Consider the following 18,914-nt stretch of genomic DNA (forward strand, 5'->3'; position numbering starts at 1 on the left):
TCAGCTGGAAAATTGTGGGACCCCTGTACAGTACTGTGGTCATAGCTACTTTTATTTTCACCCTGTGCGTGCTTTTTCTGTGCAAAAAAAAAGAGAAACATTTATTCTGGCTAAATTCAGTATTTTCAATTGTACGCGATGTCTGGCGTGCACAACGCGTTCCCTGGCTGCAACTGGATGGCGCTACTCGTCCACACTTGCGGCCGTACCTCTATGTGAGAAGGCCTGCAGGGGCTGTGCGCGAGTGTTTGGTTTGATAGAAACATTCACGTGACCTTGAAAGAACAATTTGCTCTTCTCCAACAAAGCGTCGATACTGATGACGGGTATTGTGAAGAACCACCTGGCATCTGGTATTCTAGTCTTGCATAAGTGTTGTTTCCACAGTGTGCAGTTTGGTCAGATTTAATGAAGCCTGCATGCATGCATCTCTGTGCTCTCATGCAGGCTCTGCAACGTTCCTGATGCAAGCATTCAGCGCTACTCCTCGAGTTAAGTGGCCAAGAGCGCACCAGCCAGCTGCCAACTTTCCAAGCACCTATGAGGCTACTGTTCTAGAGAACTGCCCAGTGATCCATCCACGCTGGGCCTACAACAGCTCCTCTAGTACAACCTGTGATCCACTGCAGGGGCACCTTGTGTAATCAAGGTGACAGTAGTGGCGACACCGCAGACCCTGAGCCCATGTGGGTTGGACCCACCCATGCCCCGGCTGTGCGTGGCTGAGCCGTTCCTGGGGAAAAGGGAATCCGGCTGGCTGAGCCAAAGCCGGAATTGTTTTGGACCTTAAGGCCCCCCGGTAGCGATAACACGCCACTTCAGCCCCTGCTTCTCGCAGGCAGTGCCACTGGTCTGGCCCGCCAGGAGGGAATCAGCCCAGTTGCCTTTTCCTGCCTCCCCCTCAGCTCTTTCACCTTCCTATCTTCTTTAATATGCCTGTCCTGTCATCTCGTCTTTTCCTCATTTCCTCATATTTCCAGGCGGTGAGGGTTAACGCTTGGTAAAGAATCAACCTTGAGTACTTAAACAGAGTTATAGCAGCTGTGTATGGCCAGAGTCCTTCAATGCTTCTCTGGTCATGGAACTCCCGGCCAAGTTTCGTACAGGGACAAAGGGTACCGCGAGGGGCGCCACCGCAGATCGGAGGGCATCGGTTGGTCGCCGCTGCTCTAGAGCCAAACCAGCAGGCAGGAACACAGTAGTAGATGCCCGTTTGCGCCAAATTTTTTCTCCACTCATAAAATGACAAGTCCATTTGAGCGGCCCATGACACGTAAAGCAAAAGCGCACTGCTGATAAGGTGGCGAGCGTCTGTTTTATCTTACTCCGTGGTCCGTTCCCTGCCAAATGTGCTCTGCCAAACGGATTCGTCGTACTGCAAAAAGAGAAAGCTGGAATAAGTTTGTGTCGTCAATCACATCATATACTGATACGCGGAAAGTATGGAGAAAAATTAAACCACTCAGAGGAAGCAACTCAGGTACGCGCCCCTGGTCAGTACAGGTGGAGACACTTTACAAGACCGAGCGAATGCTCTAGGCGAGCATTTTGAGTATGTATCGAGCTCAGCTCACTATTCAGGTAATTTCTTGAGACAAAAAGGAGAACAACAAACGATCGGATGTGACAAAAGGCAGTCTGATGTAAGGTATAATTGCCCCTTTACCATGCAGGAGCTGAAAGTTACCCTTGCCACTTACGGGAAATTAGCACCAGGTGCAGACTGAATAACATATACTATGATTAAGTACCTTCAAGATGCCACACTTGAAGCACTTTTGCTGTTAATTTACAAGATATGGCACGAAGGACAATTTTCGAAAGCGTGGAAAGAAGCTATTGTGGTGCCGATTCTAAAAGAGGAGAAAGACCCAACACTTGCAACAAGTTTTAGGCCAGTCGCTTTGGCCAGTTGCTTATTCAAAATCTTGGAAAAAATGATTCACTGCCGCCTCGTATTTTCTTGAGTACAATGGTATTATCGACCATCGCCAGGTGGGGTTTCGCTCTGGGATATCCACAACGCACCATCTGATAATTCTTGAATGTTATATTAGAGATGCGTTTGTACACAAGCAGCATTGTTTATCCATTTTCTTTGACCTGCAGAAAGCTGTTGTGGCGTTATGGTATTCTTCGAGACCTGCAGCATATTGGTGTTTGCGGGAACGTGCTGACCTGCCTCTTGGAGGCAACCTCTTGGAGGCAACTTTCAGGTTAGAGTTGGAAATGTCCTATCCAAGAAGTTTATTCAAGGAAACGGAGTGCCACAGGGTGGGGTGCTGAGGTGCGCTCTGTTTATTGTGAAGATGAACTCTTTAGGCACTACGCTTCTACTCTGTCTCAACTCGCTGTATTTTGATGATGTTCACATCGCCTTTAAAGGTGAATTGCACTCAAATATTTCTCCAATCCAAATAAGTTGTCTATGCTCTTAAAATCACTATGGCAAAATCCTAAGCTTCGTAAGCACACAGAACACTAGGTACCGTCGTCCAAATTAGCCCCGTGCAGACGTTTGCACCTAGCGGAGAGTCGCCGAAACAAGTTCCGAGCGGCCTGTGACGGAGGTTGGAGAATCCGTGGAGCTCGCACTTCTCCAGCGACTTGCACAGTGCTCCGCCGGGCGCAGGGACGCGTTCTCCCAGTGTTTTTCTGCTACACCACCACGCTGTACCGCCGTCGCCATCAGAAGTATAAAACTAACCGCATAGGTAGCAATATCCGTGTTTTTTTTTCCAGTGCAATAAAAGAGACTAGAAGTCTACAAACTATTCACGCGCTTGCGAATGTTCTGGAGTTTGCAAAACATTTCTTACTTGAAAATAATATTACTACTGAAAAAATAGCACGACACGCACACTTCCTTTACAGTTTTCATTCCTATGGCATCTATCACAGAAAAAGAGGGTCCTTTAATAAATTATTGACCAGGTGCACTTCCGCGTATTCACAATATTCGGCCTGGGCCAACGCCACCTCCATCCCTTAGACCTGTCCAAAGTTTTGCTACCTAACTAGAGTTGTACACGCGGGTGTAAACATTTGTGCGACTTTTGCTTCACTCGCTAAGTGAACCAAAATCAGCCCTGCTCGTGGTAACATACATCCGCACAAATCTCGGCCGTCATATTTGCGAATTGAGAAAGCTAACAAAACTGCATCCTCTCCTAACAACAAAACTTGATTTTTTTTCAATTCCCAAATAAATTATTTACTTTTGTGGAGCACTAGATTTAGCTTACTTGAAAGTAAAATGTTTTCAACAGCACATGCATCTGGTGAAAGTAGAAAAAAAAGCAGTAGTTGGGTAACTTTTTTGTGTTTTAGTGCATCATTTAGCTGTGGAAGCCGGCTTATAGTTTCAGATCCCTTTTATAATTCAGTTCTCGATGTGCAGCAAGGCGAAAAATACTGGGCTGATATTCGCGAAGCTGGTTGCACGTAATGTATAGCAAAAATAGTGATTGATTGCCGCCCGCGTGCCGTTTATTACCTTCAAAGAGAGGGATGGGATAGCTGAGGCATCGGGTAACCAAAGCTGCTTTTCGGTATTGTACGAGCAACTAGCTTTATAAATCAGGGCCCGCTTTTTTACTCGCATTGCCAAGGATTGCTGCAACAGCAGTTATTCTGGTGGAAAAATATAACTGTCGTACGGACGACTTTATTTCGATTGATAGCAACGTGGTGTCGGAATTGCGCCTAACTGCATCATCTTGGGCAAACGTTAGTGGGAGTTCTCCTCTGAAAATAACAGTGCGAAACGCGACGTTACCACGCGCATTTGAAGGCGGCTCTGAGCGGCCACCGCGTCTAGCGCGACCGCTTCCGTTCCATCACGTACGTCGCGTCCGGCCACCGGTAATGGCCGCCTTTTCTGTTCAGTTTCGGTTCCGAAAACGCCAATGTCGTGAGCCGTTTGCGCCGCGCACGTTTATGTTTGAAACGTGGTATTTTGCATTTCGCACTCTTTTTACGTGTACTATAGGTGGCATTATTTTTACGTTGCCGAAAATTTGAGTGCAGTTGGCCTTTAAGTCATGCAATATGTCCATCTGTGAGAGGCAGATCCAACTAGCTACAAACTGATGAAATGGCCAGATGAAAATGGTTTATGTTTCAATCCGGACAAAAGCACGTGTGGTTTTCTCTAGACAACATGGGATTCGCCCAGACCCTGTCATTACACTTAATGAGACACCCATAACTGTAGAAGAGAGCACAAGTTTCTAGGTGTTGTACTTGATAAGAAACTCGTTTATCGCACATCAAGTGCCTCCGAATGAAATGCCTGGGTGCTGTCAACATTCTGGAAGTCCTTTCACACCAGTTATAAGGTAGTGACACGTAGTATCTACTGGCCTTATTTACGAGTCTTGTGAGGTCATGCATGGATTACAGATGTCTCGTGTATCAGTCTGCGCCAAAGACAGCACTAAGGATGTTAGACCCAGTGTACCACCTAGGCCTACGAGTGGCTACCGGAGACTAGTCCTAGTTTAAGCCTTCTTGTGGAGGCGAACCAGTGGTCTTTAGAGAAACAGTGCATATGCACTGGGCTATGACTGAACATCCCAACAGCACCACAAGCTATCAGGCAAAAAGGCTTTTTGAAAAGCAACCTGCAATGGCCAAACCTTTTCTACTGTCAGTTCGCACAGCAGCCGCAGATCTCAGAATGTCTTTTGCTGAGGTTGCGAAAACTAGCTTTGCTGGCTTTGTGCCCCCTTGGGAATTTGTCCCGTGTCTGTCGATTTGTCTTTTATGGAGATCGACAAGAAAACAGCTCCAGGGGAATTAATTATGCAGCACTTTTTGTACCCACAGAGCTAATAGAGAGTGAGTTCTACACAGATGCGTTGAAGTCCATAGATGCTGTTGCATGTGCTGCACATTGGCCTGCCCTCCCTTTTAAGGACAAAAAATATGCCTAAAACCACATCCATGTTCACTGCTGAAATGCATGGTCTTCTTTTGGCTGTACAGCATATAAATCATGGCAAAGTTCAGAAGTCAGTAATATTCAACTCTCAAAGTGCAGTGTGGGCCTTGTCCTAAGGTAAATTACAGAGAAATCCATTTTTTAATAGCCTTCTAAAGTAGCTCTGCTTAGCACACCAGCAAAACCTGGATGTCACAGTCTGTTGGGTTCCGGGCCACTGCGGCATAGCCGGAAATGAAGCAGTCAGGAATGCTGTAGAGGCTGCTCTTCCAAGTAACCTAGATGTTCGATGTGTGCCTTATGAGGATCTTAAATCGTGTGTTTGGAAGAGATTGCGTGACATTGGCAGGAAGAGTGGAACAGGCTGAAAACAAATAAATTGTATACGATAAAACCAAAAATAGGTAAATCTGTCACTGATAAACGAGAAACGATAATTGAGGTAACTCTTTGTAGACTGCAGATAGGCCATACCCATGCTACACATGCGTACCTATTAAGAGGTACAGAACAGCCACGCCGCTCAAGATGTGGAGGGTTGTCTGTCATTCATGTACTAGTGGAATGCAAAATACTTGAACCACAAAGAAAGCGCCACTTTCCAGAATTGCGTACACGCCTGATACCTCATCATCCATTTCTTTTTCTGACGAGCCAACTTTTTCTCAACCGGGTTTTTAAGTACTTGTCGGACGTAGATTTCTTAAGCTGTGTCATATCATCCATGAGCCCAGTCACCATCTCATCCTTCAGCCTGCAAGAGTCTAGCGTTGTTACCGCAAGGACAATGGTGTGGGGTGTGGTAAAGCCATGTCATAGTGACATTTGCTTTTACTTGGTCTTTTACACCAATTTTGACTATATAGTTTTTATTTATACATAAATTGTATAACCTACTGTTATATATAATCTCTACTTCATTTCCATTGTGAATGAATACTCATAATACTACTGCTCTTTTTGGCCTTGATGCCCTCGCTCCAAGAAAACCTAGCATCATCACAACCTGTGATCAATTTCAACAAAGTCCACAGAGATTTACCCACCGCACATAACCAGGTGCCATCACCACTTGCCAATCTCAAGGTGGCACTTGTAAACAAATAGTGCAACTGTTCAAAGAACTTGTGTAAGTAGCCCTAGGCAGAGCTGTGGACACAGTAGTCCTCGATGGGGCAAGTGTGGACAGGGACTTTGCGCCTGGCGTCCTAAAGTTTACGGCCTGGCCAGAGCAGCCTCACTTGGTGCTATCCATGGCGAGGTTCAACACAAAATTATTAGCCACCTACTCTGTCAATGTAGAACACACATCAGTGTCTACTTGTCACAGGCCTGAACGTACTCTGATCAGAGAACATGTCTGGCTGTCGACTGGGAGCGCATACATTGAGTGCCATCCCTTGGTTGGAGTGTGGACATTGCTTCTATTATTTTATGCTATTGTTAAGATGGGGTTGTTGTTCTGGCCTTCACGGTGTAGAGGCAGTCTCTGGCGAGATCATTCCACTGCCCCTGTTGCCATCTGCAAACAGGTGTGGCCTCAAAGGGGCCACGAATACAGCATAAAACATTGTTTTGTTTACAAGATTCCATGTTTTATAATACCCTCAGTGCTTGTCAGGCCACAAGCAATTATACACGAAGAAATTTAACAATTAAGTCTACCATTTCGATTCGGCTACATTGCATGTTTCGTGACTCTAAAAAAGGTACATAAAATGAATAGTTTGTATGTCAACTCCCTGCTGAATCCAAATGCACTACTGTGCCAGCAACCAGAAGTGAGGCTGCCAAGGCCATACCCAGTTGGTTGCCGTTGCCCATCCTAGGTGACACAACAAAACTCCGCCTGGGCCCCCCAAAATTTTTCTAGGAACCTTAGCACTTCTGACCACACTGCTGTCATGCTCAGTTTGCTTCTCATCGGAATTGCGGTTTGTTGTTACGGTTTCCTGAAACATTAACTATGCCTCAACAAGCAGGTTCATGTGAGTGGCAGTGTCTGTCACTTATGCCAACTGGCTGGTGCCATGTCTGTGCATTCACGACGGTGGTATTGCACTGCATTAGTTGTCGGTAATTTTGTGCATGGTTCTTTTATGGTTGCGTGATTGTTCATAACTTCTGTTGTTCATTCCACCTGTTTACTACGATAAAAAATTACGCACCACAGTTTAACTTCCTTATAATGAACACTGATATAGCGAATTATCGGCTATAGCGAACGAAATGCAAACTTCGGTTGGTCACGCTGTATTTAAATGACATTTTTTTATAACAATTGAGATGTGAGAGGCATGTGATATCGGATATAATGAAGAAATATTTAACCAGGAGTCTCAGAAGCTACTTGAAAAAAAAAAGATCCCATTGTCCGAAACTGCGTAAGTATAAAGACCCCCTTTGTTCAAAGACACAACTCCATCCTGCTCAGTGCTGTGAGTAGTTACCAAACCAAGATTACATCCTTAATCAAATAAGGACACAGGCCTGTTTTATCAGTGAACTTTGTTCTGGCGTAACTTAGTTACCAAACCAAGATTACATCCTTAATCAAATAAGGACACAGGCCTGTTTTATCAGTGAACTTTGTTCTGGCGTAACTTCGCGTACTCATGTTCCAGGTCATTGAGGCTGAAATGCAGCAAGGAGAACGGTAAGGGTTACCTTGTTTATATTGGATTTGAGGTCTAAAAGAATACATTTTTGTATCAAGTATTTTTACGTGAGCTAGATTTTCGATTTGTTAGGGCCGATTTTTACCTGTACTGTTACTGCCAATATGGGATATAACAAACAAATTTGCGGTCCTGATACTACATTATAATGAGGTTCGACTATAAATTCAAACCCGAATATTTCGTTTTCCAAGCCTACAATCCCTGTTTAATTCGTATTTGGTTTCGTCTGCATCGGCCAATCGCACAGGTGGGCCACAACACGTCGTAACTCTAGTGTTGAAAGAGGCTGGTGAGCAGCCATGGCATGTTACCAGTAAAAAGTAACAGTGCTTTAGTTGCAGTTACCTAAGTCACAATAACTGTTACAGTTTCAGAAATAACTTGTTACAGTTACTGTGAAAAAGTAACGTCGTCACTTTCCCATTACTGTATAAGACTAATATTTCACAAATGAGATCGTAGTTTACTTAATAGAAACACACGAAGGCATGCGGTTAGTCGAACATGCAGCAGTAAAACCTTAGATGAAGGGCACCTGAAAGGAGCACACTGCAGCCCAACACCAATTGTTGTGTATGACTAATTTTGGTGCATCAGCATTTTCGTTGATGCACCCTTGATGTCAGTTTGGGTGTTCCCTTCTGATTGGGCCCCTCTGCGGTGGTCTTTACAAGGGTAGGCCAGCTTCCTCGGCTGAGGAGGTCTAATTGGCAGTTTCTTTTCTTGCTTCTGGTCCACTCCAGATTGAGGAAAGGTTTTAACACATCACCTTAAAGTCCGACCTCCGACCTAGGTTTTCTGCAGGGACAATGATCCTCTTAGAAACCACGTATACGAAGGAGCCCTGTTGGGTACAGATGAAAGCTGGAGAGGATATGGGAAAGAAGAAAGTCCAACAAAGTGAAATGTGCAAATTCTGTACATCGGCTCCTAAAGGCTGTTCATTGGCTCTTGAAGGGATTTGTAAAAATTGCAAGATTACTAGCGCAATTTGTAGTCCGGAGTCCATAGGCCATGTTTCGACCACTCTGAGCGTGTTTACGTGAATTTATTTAGTAGAAAAATCAATTCGAAAATGCTGTCCTCTCTGCATCCTCGTCCATTTTCTGTGGTGTTTTTGTGTGACGTCAGGAAGAGGTGACTTGGCTTGTCTGCGCTACTGCACGGCTCGCCGGCCTTCCGACTGAGTCGGCCCAGCGTTTAGTCCGCCAGTTGCTGACGGGTCGTCGCAATTCGTTCGCTCAGTTGAAACAAAGCCTTGACATGCTTGTGAATAAAAGAATGTGTTTTTCTTTACTTTGTTTCTTTGTACACTGCATCTAGCTCCAAATCCAGGTCGCTCCACATAAGCGCTGCACAAGCGTGCGTGCGACTCTTCGCTGACTGGTACGCTAGTAGGAAAATCTAAGGCCACTTGAAGGTGGGAGAAGAGTCAGCGAAGTCAATATAGGTACTAAAGAAATCAGATCAACTGGAACTTGTACCATACAGTGTAAAACTATGGAGCAGGAAGCACTCTTTTGCGCTGGGTGAACAAGCGCAGCGGTCAGCAGCACGACCACACATCAGCGAACGCTTTTCCGTCTAAGAAATGCAATTGCTAGATGTGAGATTTTGTGGAATTTTGGAGACGCTTGCTGCAAGAGCGCTATTGGCCGCGAGGGCCACCACTGGAGAGGCCGGCGCTGCGATCGTTTTGACGTCACTCATGGGATCGCCGTTCCTGCTTGGTTCCTGCCTTCCTCCGGCTCGCTGGCCTTGTTGCGTAGTTTGCGTGACGCACCGCGAACACGTTTGTGGTCGTGCTTTCTACGTGTGTTTTCGTGTCAATTTTCGGCGTTTTGAGTTCGTTCTCAGTGTGTGAAGCGTAATTTCATAACCTGGTTACTTTGTGAACGTATCAACAGTGGTGGGTTGGCCGCAAACGTAAGCATGGTAGCGTATTGTTCGGTGCCGCAGTGCCGGACGTATGCGGCCGAACCCGGTGTAAGCTTTCATTTGTGTTGAAATAACTGCAATGAAATGAAGGAACTTTAACATGGACAGATTTTAAGGAGTATAGAACCACTGTTTTTTTATGTCATGCAAATGAAGATTATTCCGACCCCTGTGATTTTGCCATACCCTGCTTTGCACGTACAGGACGCTGCAGCCACGTCTCTTCCTTCAATGGTGACCTGAAGTTCGTGGGGATCCTTGTTGAGGCCGGAACTTTGCAGGACTAGTGCAGCCAGCGTAACGTCTTTCGCTCCCCGTTCCTTCACGCTACACACAACAACGTGCTTCGCCTCGAAGACAGCTTCGCCTTCTGTGAGCAGTCGCGAGGTCTCGAACTGCTTATCGATGAATTTCAGCACGCTGGAGAAAGGCAGGCTCACTGTAGACGGACAAAAAAAAAAAAAAGCACACGTTCCAATTGTAATTTTCCACGGCGAGGTCTTAACGAGAAGTAAACGTCATGTCTACATTCGCCGCGTAAGCACTGAAAACACGTTCTTACGTTGCCAGCAAGGTGTCGCAAACCGTACGGCAGTGATCGTTAATCAGATCAGAGCGTAACTAAAATGAACAGTGGAAAGGAAATAGGCACTGGTGAATCCGAATTGCAGATCCTACGAGCACTTTTAAGCACGTGTGGCGAAGCAATTCGCTCACAGCTGCCGCGTTCATTGCCAGCGCCGTACGCGCGGCGAGATTACTACTCAGCGGCACGTTTCCGCCGCTGTTGCAAGGCGTGTTGTTTTCATTGCATACAGTACAGTCTGATACATGTCACGTCGCAAGTATTTCATAATGAATTTACGGCGTACCTTTCTCGACGTCCGTTGTGTCGTCCTCCATGGCGTCTGCAGTGGTAGCGGCTACCTAGGCGGGGTTGTGCCGCCGCCGGCACGCGACTCGTTTGGTCGCCCGAAGTGTCGCCGGGAACAAGCCAGTCGTTAATTACTTGCCCGTCAGTACGTTTAAATCAAAACCACAGAAGGCGGGTGGGTACGCGGCGGCCACAAGAAGAACACACTTTTTCGTGCTGTCGCCTATGCACGGAAAAACGTGGTCAAGCAGACGACGCAACGACCCGGCATACCATGAGTGACGTCACTCGTAGGTGGCGCCACGGTATGTCCTCGAGGCCAATACAACAGTCACCTAAGCTGCTTGAAATGCTGAAACTAAATAAAAGTGCAAACTGCTTATACATTATATACGTTATATTTGGAAAGTCGGCAGTGCTGCCCCGTGGCCGAGTGGTCTGGAGCGCAAGGTTTGTTATTTTGCAAGTCACAAGTTCGAATCCCCGAGGGCACATTTTTTTCGTAAATTGATATTTTTGATTTTCGGCCGATGTTTGCTACACTAAGTTCACCATTTTTGGGCAGTAATTTTCTTGGAAAGAATTGGTCAGAACAAGGCATGCATGAATGCTACCACAAATGATTTATGGAGCAGAAGAAAGTTGAGGCGGGACTGTTGCGTACATAGGAACAAATTTTTTGCTTAGGTCAGGCGTACGCCGTATTTCAATTAATAAAGACAAGTTACGACTGATTCATCATAACCCAGACTAATTCGAATTTAGACTTAAAATTCGGAGAGTGTGTTCCTTTCCTAAGGTTCCGAATTTTTGATGATGATGATGTGCCTTCAAGGGCATGCATGTGAATGTCTTAATACTAAGATTTTTAAAAATTGAACTCTTAAACGAACTTAAAGGAATGTTATAGTTTTAAAAATTTAATTCTTAAACTCGTTTACAGGAATGTAATCTTGCAGAAACATGTCTTTACAACGTTCACAATATTTTTTGTACTTGTTTTTATCCCAAGATGACTAAATGCCTAAAAGCAAATTTCAGAATTTTTATATATTCAAGAAAAAATGGCCACTCAAGAAAAGGGTGTGTGTGCATGTCCGTTTCAATTCGGGATAGTTGGTGCAAGTTGCTCCTAGAAAAAAACCACTACAAAAGAAGAACAGAACAAGAAATTTGTATTATTTTGTTGCGATATTTATTTTGCTAGTGTGTGTGTGCATATCATGTGTAAGAATTTTAAGCTAAACGGTTTTTTCAAGCCATTACACATGCCAGAAAGCACAAAAATGTACATGTAGGAAAAGTTTGTGGAAGTTTGGGCTAATTATATATAACAGCTTGAAAGGCAAGGCCGAGAGAAGGGGACATATCAGAGTCCAAGGTTTCGTCCAGTCATTGACGCGTCCAGGTACTCCAAGCAATGTGCATAAATTTAACTAGCCCAACAAGAGTTGTGTAACAGGTAACAGTTGCAAGTTCATTTTTTTCATGCAAAGGACATTAAAACAGTCTCTCTGGCGTTATGAACAGAAGGAAGGTCGAAACTTATGCTACGGCCGAAATAGTTGACCCGCGAACCGATTACCTTTCAGAAAGTAGGCTGTGCCTACCGGCCATTCTGCCCTGAACACAAAGGGGACACGACAGGGTACCTAGCTGCTGATGACTCCCTATGTTGTGTCTCTGTGGCGACTGCTTTCAGCAGACCTCAAAGAACATTCCCCCGAAAACCACCACATAGCACAACCTGATGAAGCTTATATGACTCCAATCTCTCTTCCTCCTTCACCCCCGTCTTTTTTCTCCTCCTTTCCCTCCCTCTCCTGTGCACGCTTCGTGTCGTAGTTGGGTTACAGTGACCCAGAGTTGGGTGGGGGGGCCCTGAATGCCTGGCATCAGCTCCGAGTACGAACCAACGTATTTTATCAGTATTATGTGTTACCCCTGTCACACTGGCACTTTCAATCGTGATCGAGTTTTCGAGCGCGCTCGATGCACTGCCGCTGCTACACGGCACGTTTCAATCGCTATCGAGAAGTTGCACTGGTTGCACTCGTGTACACCAGATGGCGCTAACAATGTACTTGCGGCCGGTGTCTGGTAACTGCATGGTCGTAGGTATACGTAACTATGCAAACGTTACCGCACGCGTATTTGGGTCAAGTTATTTGAAACAATTTGTCGCACTGAAGTTGTCACCTTCTGTGCCATTGCTGAGTGGGGACAAGAGTATCGCCACTTTCGTTCGATCACGCGTAGAAGCCTCTATCGTGCTTGAGAAACCAGGATTGAGTTCAAGCGGGATCGAGCTCGATCCGAATTGAGCTCGATCCGGATCGACTCAATCGCGATTGAAAGTGCTTGTGTGGCAGGGGTAATAGAGTTTTAGCATAGTGGATACTGTTCGCTAACGCTACGGCGGCAGGTAGCAGTGCCCCGACTGGGGAGAGCGAATTCATTACGGTAAGGTGGATTAGTTCCGCGGGCCGGCATCACCATGCCCGCTCATTCCCTCTGCTCAGGGGCAACCTCCTCTCACTTCCCGCGCACGCATGCACAGTCAGGTCCCACTAACCCGCCGCCGTAGCGTGAGCCTCCGCTAGCCGCTATGCTAAAACTCTTTTTTTGCAGCTAGCAAAGGCTACGCTGGGGTTGGCAGGTAGCGGGACTGCAAGTACGGCAACTCCCCCCCCCCCTTTAGAATTATGGAGTTTCTTACAATATTTACTAAACTCTGGGCCACCCCTCCCTGGAACCATAGCGTAGCGCAGCTAGCTGTTATAATAAAGCACCCTACAGAGTTTCCAGTGAGGGGTAGCTAGCGTATGTGCGGCGGGTTGCAGGACCGGGCTAGGCTTGCACGTGCAAGAAGGGTAAGGAAATTTCCCCGCAGCCATTCAGCGGAGCGAACTCGCAGGCTTGGTGGCATTAACAGAATATTGGGGAACAAGCTTTAAGGAAAAACCTTAACGTGTTTTCAGTTATGTAGTTTTTGCATCAAATACTCCACGTTTAATTTTGGGCCTTGGGCTTTGCAAAGTCATATCACCTATATCAGAGTTTTATACTCACATGAAACTCTATCGTCAGTATGGTCGGATCAAGATGGCATCAACGATGGTGGTGCATAGTTTTTTGCATTTATGTTTTCACCATTTCTTCCTTCATGATTTTTGCCGTTACTTTGTGCTTGGCATGCTGCTTGACAGCTGACTTCAGGGGCTCACTTCTCTAAAGCGACGGTAGTTGTTATGAAGCAACAGGATGTCGGTGTGCAAATTCACGTATTATTGGATTGGGGCGACATGCCGGGTAGCTGGGCTGCGTATAGGCGTTTCCTAGTCAGCACAGCCAAACGATGCATGGCGCCATCTAGGGGCATGCTTGAAGGCATGTCCACGTGCTTCCGCTCCTGCGAAGCAAAAATTCTAGCCCGGATTCAAATCCCGTTGCCGCTTCTTTTTTAATTTTCAAGGGTTTGTCATATTTGATTATTAGCATTTGTTATCGTGCATATAATCTATTTATGACATCTTTATGCATTATAAATGGGAATTCGGGTGTTTTCGTTGCTTTTTGGTCACTTTCAGCTACTGCTTCTTGTACGTTTTTGTGGGTTTTGACCTTTTCGATCGGTTTCGGCTATTTCTGTAGAATATTTTTCTACACCTGCGGTTTTCAACCATTTGCAGGTCCGTTTTGGCTGTTATTTATTCCAGTTCTGGTGGTTTTGTATGCTTTAGGTACATTTGGGCTGTGATATAACACCCATAAGCAAGGCCAGGTGACGGCTGGCTGTACTGACTAGGAAACGCATATACGCCACCGGGTATTTCTCTATAGTTCCCCGCCGTTTCAAGCGGCGCCCCTACCCAACACCACATAACACATTGATACAAAACTGCGGCTGTCGCTTTAGTGAGGTGAGCCCCAATTTTCTTCCTATTTTTTTCGCCCCTCCAGTCTTCAGAATTACTGAATGGTCCAGGTGTGACGTTCACTGGCGGACAGACGGAAATGGAGTCGCGTGCTTGCACATACTTGCACTGACACGGCATGCAGTTTAAAGGGATTATGGTGTGTCAGTGCTGGCCGCCTGCCGCAACGCTTGTTTCATTCCAGGTGTCACTGAATTTCCTTAAATGATAAGAGAACTAATGTAACAGAGAGTGGTGTAATCGAGTTTTTGAGACTCGTACTAGTTGTTTCGGCTGCCGGCAGTATACGTGCCATCAGTCCAGTGTGTTCGGTTACGCGCGAGTGACGCCTTCATGCGCGCAGTTTTTGCTGAAGGCATCGGTTACCTTGCAGAATTTATTATCGCATGTTACGTGTTACATTCTGCATGTTAATTACTCTGGGAAACCGGGGTGGTTATAATATTCCAAATCACCGTGACTCACTTGCGCCGTCTTTGTTGCTGGCGTTTTCCACAAGGTAAGCTTCAATGCGGTTTATTTTAACACCGTGGTTGCGACATACGTACTTCCTAACTCGACAGCGCAGACGAAACTGCCGTGAGCGAGATGCTGGTAAGAGTGAAACAGACCTAATGACCTGTCTGGCCCATACTCTTACTGGAGATGTCTCCAGTGTCATTTCTGAACTAGTAGCAAAAAAAGGCTTTTGTGTTCTCCTGAACAGTCTGCTCTATCATCAGGCGTCGCAATTCATTTGGCAGTGAGGCTCCGAAAGACTAAACTAACCTATATGCCAATTCAGTATCGAGCTGCTGCTTGCAATTCTAAATTGTCGTGCCGTCGCGAAAGCACCCCTGGGCCGCACGGCGGCTTCTAGAATAAGCATTCCGATTTCGGAAAACTGAACAAGCTTGGTGCATCATTATTCATATTTGCAGGCATCAGTCCCGCAGCGAAGCCTGAGCTACTGGGACGAAAAGATTGCGCTCAAGAGGCCCACCATCTGCATTCTGACATGACTGTGATCTTCTAAATCAATATCCATGACCTGGCCATAAAATCGTCTCCTCCCTGCGGTCTCCTCTAGGCCTACCAAGTGACGGAGCTTAGCTGCGCCATCTGCTAAGCAAAAACTTGCAAGTTGTTCGACCCGGAAAGAAGGCTGTACTTGGAACTTTGTTGTTTGGTTATGAGGGACGGTTCTAGTAACATGTGGTTACACCAACAAGTGCTGCATATGTCATTGCCGCTACAATCATCTGTGCTTGAGCTGGTCAGTCATTTGCTACGAACTGCTGTGTTTTACCTTGTTGGTCGTTTTTGCTCAGTGTCCTCTAGTCATCAAAGGGTGGTTGTCTTACGGATGTCGGGTGTGCTTGACTGTTACTAAGTAGGCATTTATATGTAGCACTTGGGTGGTGCAGGAAGAAAACGAAAAATATTTACTTGATTTAATAATTTATTGTCCAAGTGGGTTTTAAGCTTTTAGGGATAATTTGTGCATTTTTCAATGGGGAAAGCATGGTCAAAAGTACTGCTATCCTTGTACCATCCTACCTGCTAAATTGCTGATGTACGCTGTGATGGCACAGTTGGAAGCCGTCAGGGGTAAATTTAACCGATTGATAGCGTGTTTAATAGGCACTAAACAAAAGCTAAATTGCAAGCATGACTTATGATTCAGTGAATGCCATTGCTGAACATATCTGGTCATGATCATTTCTCCTTGCGTCTTTCTCTTTTCCCATATATGCACTGCTTGCCACCACCTGATGATACAGTGCCATGTAAATGAAGGTTTCAGTAATGCCACATGGTGACACTGTTGTCAAACACTGAAAAAGCATGCATGTTGCATAACTGCTTGTTGCTTGATTGTTAGTTCTGTAATTAATATTCCTGAGCTACAACGGCAGTCCTTTGTGCACGCCTTTGCTGTGTTTTTCCAAGTCAAAAGCCACAACACATTCAGTAGGTACAGCTGTAGCCATTCAGCCATGGGGGTGTTGAGGATGCCTACTTGTTTCCTGTTGTAGAGGCGCTGGAATTGATGCTCACCCACATTTATATTTACTCACTTTTCTTTTCAGCTGAATTGTGTTACTTTGCTGAGAAATATGCCATCAATTCCAGCATTTTAATTGAAGTGCATTACTCTGGGAGCATTGCTGAGAAATGTGCCGTCAATGTGAGCATTCGTTCAACTTTTGTTATTCTCTGAGATGCCGGACTTTCTTTTGTGTGTGTGTGAACCATCTATCAGTCATGTTCTTTGCTGTCCCTTCCCCTCGGTGACACCAGGTTTTAGACATACCGAGTTTACTGATGCTTTCATATTAAACAATTCATTCTACCAAACAAGAAAAAGCCAAATTTTTGAAGGCTGATACAGCATTAATATAGTCGGCAAACTAGTATAATGTTATTTCGGCCGTAGCAAAGGTGTTCACGATGCTTCGCGCTCACTGCATCCCTAGCAGAAGCGCACCCAGTGGAGCTCAACTGGTTCTCCTGGCTGGCCGAAGGAACGGGCAACCGGCCGGCTGCAGTGTCACTTCCGCTTCATGGCTGTGTGCACAATTCATCGGAAGGTGCAGCGGAGTCTGCGACTAAGCTAGTTTAGACGTTTCTAGTTAATTGCCAATGCATTTAGCAATGTTTCCAGTCGTGTTCCACTTGTTTCGGAGGTACGTATGGTTTGTTAAAAGTAAACTTGGCTGAGGTGAAAGAGTCCAGTTGGCATTTAAAGCTTCGCTGTTGGTGCACTGCCACCATGTTTCCCATTGTAAGGACTCAGTGTTTCGCCTCCCTCCCTGATGCAGGCCCCTCCACTTCTCCCTCCTTGGGCGATGGCCACAGGCAGCAGCAGGGCCCCCCCCACGGTTGTCGGCTGCTGCGCTGCCAGCAGTGCAGCTACAAGACATGGAACAAAAGCCACCTGAAGAGGCACCAGTGCACACACACGGGCGAACGCCCCCACCAGTGCAGCCACTGCAGCAAGGCCTTCTTGCAGAAAAGCGACCTGGACATCCACCTGCGCATTCACACTGGTGACCGTCCGTACCAGTGCCATCTGTGCCCCATGGATTTCGCCCACAAGGCCAGTCTTGTTAGACATGTGCTCACCCACACGGGTGAGAGGCCCTTCCAATGCCGCTTCTGCCCCAAGGCCTTCCCACGCTGCAGTCAGCGGAAGAGACACGAGCAGAAGGTGCACAGCCACCAGCAGTAGTGCAGGAGGAGGTGAGGAGAAGGGGGCCAATGACTCCAATCTAGTGTAATTGTGGGTACGGCCTGTGACAGACAGTAGCATCACCTCTTGGTCTCAAGCAACCATCTCCAGTGCCCATTTAAAGTCGCACCGCAGCTTCGCAGACTGACATAAGCAAAAGACACACTCCCATTGAAAAGGGGCAGTTACAATGTGTCGCCACTGATACGCATACCATTGATACACACTGTACGTGTGTCATGTAATTTCTCACTGTGATGCTGCCTTCTATTGGAAACAAGTTTGTGTGTCCAGGGTGTGTACCTTGTACAGGTAATATTAACGTGCATCGACGAACACTCAGAGTGACAAAACATGAGAGGCATAAATTGATGCCCAACTATCACTCGTGTTAGGTTCCATCATTTTTCCAATTTATTGAAGGAACAAGAACACACAGGAATGAAATAAGAAGGAAATGTCAATATTGTCCATCTTTTTAATGTGACACTGGTATTAACTGTTGGGATAGTCATGTACCCCCTCTCCTCACACCTATTTTGGTATTGCCTGGTTCCATTTCTTTTGTATACTCGCTAAATGGTAATAAAAACCTTAGCAGGCATATGGATCAGCGTTCATCTGTTTCTTCATTTCCTGAATGTTTTTTTTACCATAAAAATATTTGTGCAATGAATTATCGAAGATCCTCAGTTCCCACTTGTTTCACTCTTTGCATATGAAAGACCCGGGGGATCCTTCAGATGGGGGATGGGGAGGAAACAACTGTTATTGGCAATGATAAAAATGTGCTTAGGAGACAGCTGCCATTATTTTATAGCTGAAAAACTTTAAAGGGGGCAAAATGGCTCTTGGTACCTTTCTTCTAGAAACAGTGCCATTGTCCTGCTTTTGTCCTCCCCAGTTTCACAGATCCCTTGTCTTCCATTTACACCTTCATAGCTTCATACTATGCAACTTCTGCACCACAAATGCAATGGCGTAACTGTATACACTTACTGTATACAGTAAGTTGCTTCTGTATAGAGCATACACTTCTCCGAAAATATTGTATTATGTATTTCTTGCTCACACAAGGGTACGAAATACCATCTCAATATGTCAGGTAGTGTGTGGTGACTTCATGTCGATGTAACCTTCGGTTGTGACTGGCTCGAATATCTTCGGTCATGACAGCAGGGTGACTTTTCTACTGCTTGTGGTGTTTCTGGTGGAAAACAAAAGAAGGATGCTTGCACTAATGTGCAAGACTTGCAGGTAGCAGAGCTGTATGCAATTAGGATGGTTTAAGTACATGATTGGAGCAGATTTGCTTCTTTGCTGC

General features: G+C 45.8%; 1 protein-coding gene across 9 annotated transcripts in view; it reads left to right on the forward strand.

Moving 5' to 3' along the window:
- LOC144145876 (uncharacterized) overlaps positions 1-18,354 on the forward strand; it is a 46,039-nt gene extending 27,685 nt beyond the window's left edge. For 4 of the 9 annotated variants that reach the window (XR_013317613.1, XR_013317612.1, XM_077677696.1 and 1 more), the window contains one exon: positions 448-2,064. Coding sequence is in view for 7 of the 9 variants with exons in the window: in XM_077677696.1 (XP_077533822.1) it covers positions 448-496 (49 nt within the window). In the remaining 2 variants the exon portion in view is untranslated. Of the gene's footprint in view, positions 1-447; positions 2,217-10,794 lie in introns of those variants that run through there. The other 5 variants (XM_077677698.1, XM_077677699.1, XM_077677702.1 and 2 more) reach the window with 4 other exon arrangements.
- Positions 18,355-18,914: the final 560 nt, after the last annotated feature.

This window comes from Haemaphysalis longicornis, unplaced genomic scaffold (assembly GCF_048455015.1).
Source record: "Haemaphysalis longicornis isolate Haplotype H1 unplaced genomic scaffold, Haemaphysalis longicornis Haplotype H1 scaffold_7, whole genome shotgun sequence".
NCBI classification, from domain to species: Eukaryota; Metazoa; Arthropoda; class Arachnida; order Ixodida; family Ixodidae; genus Haemaphysalis; species Haemaphysalis longicornis.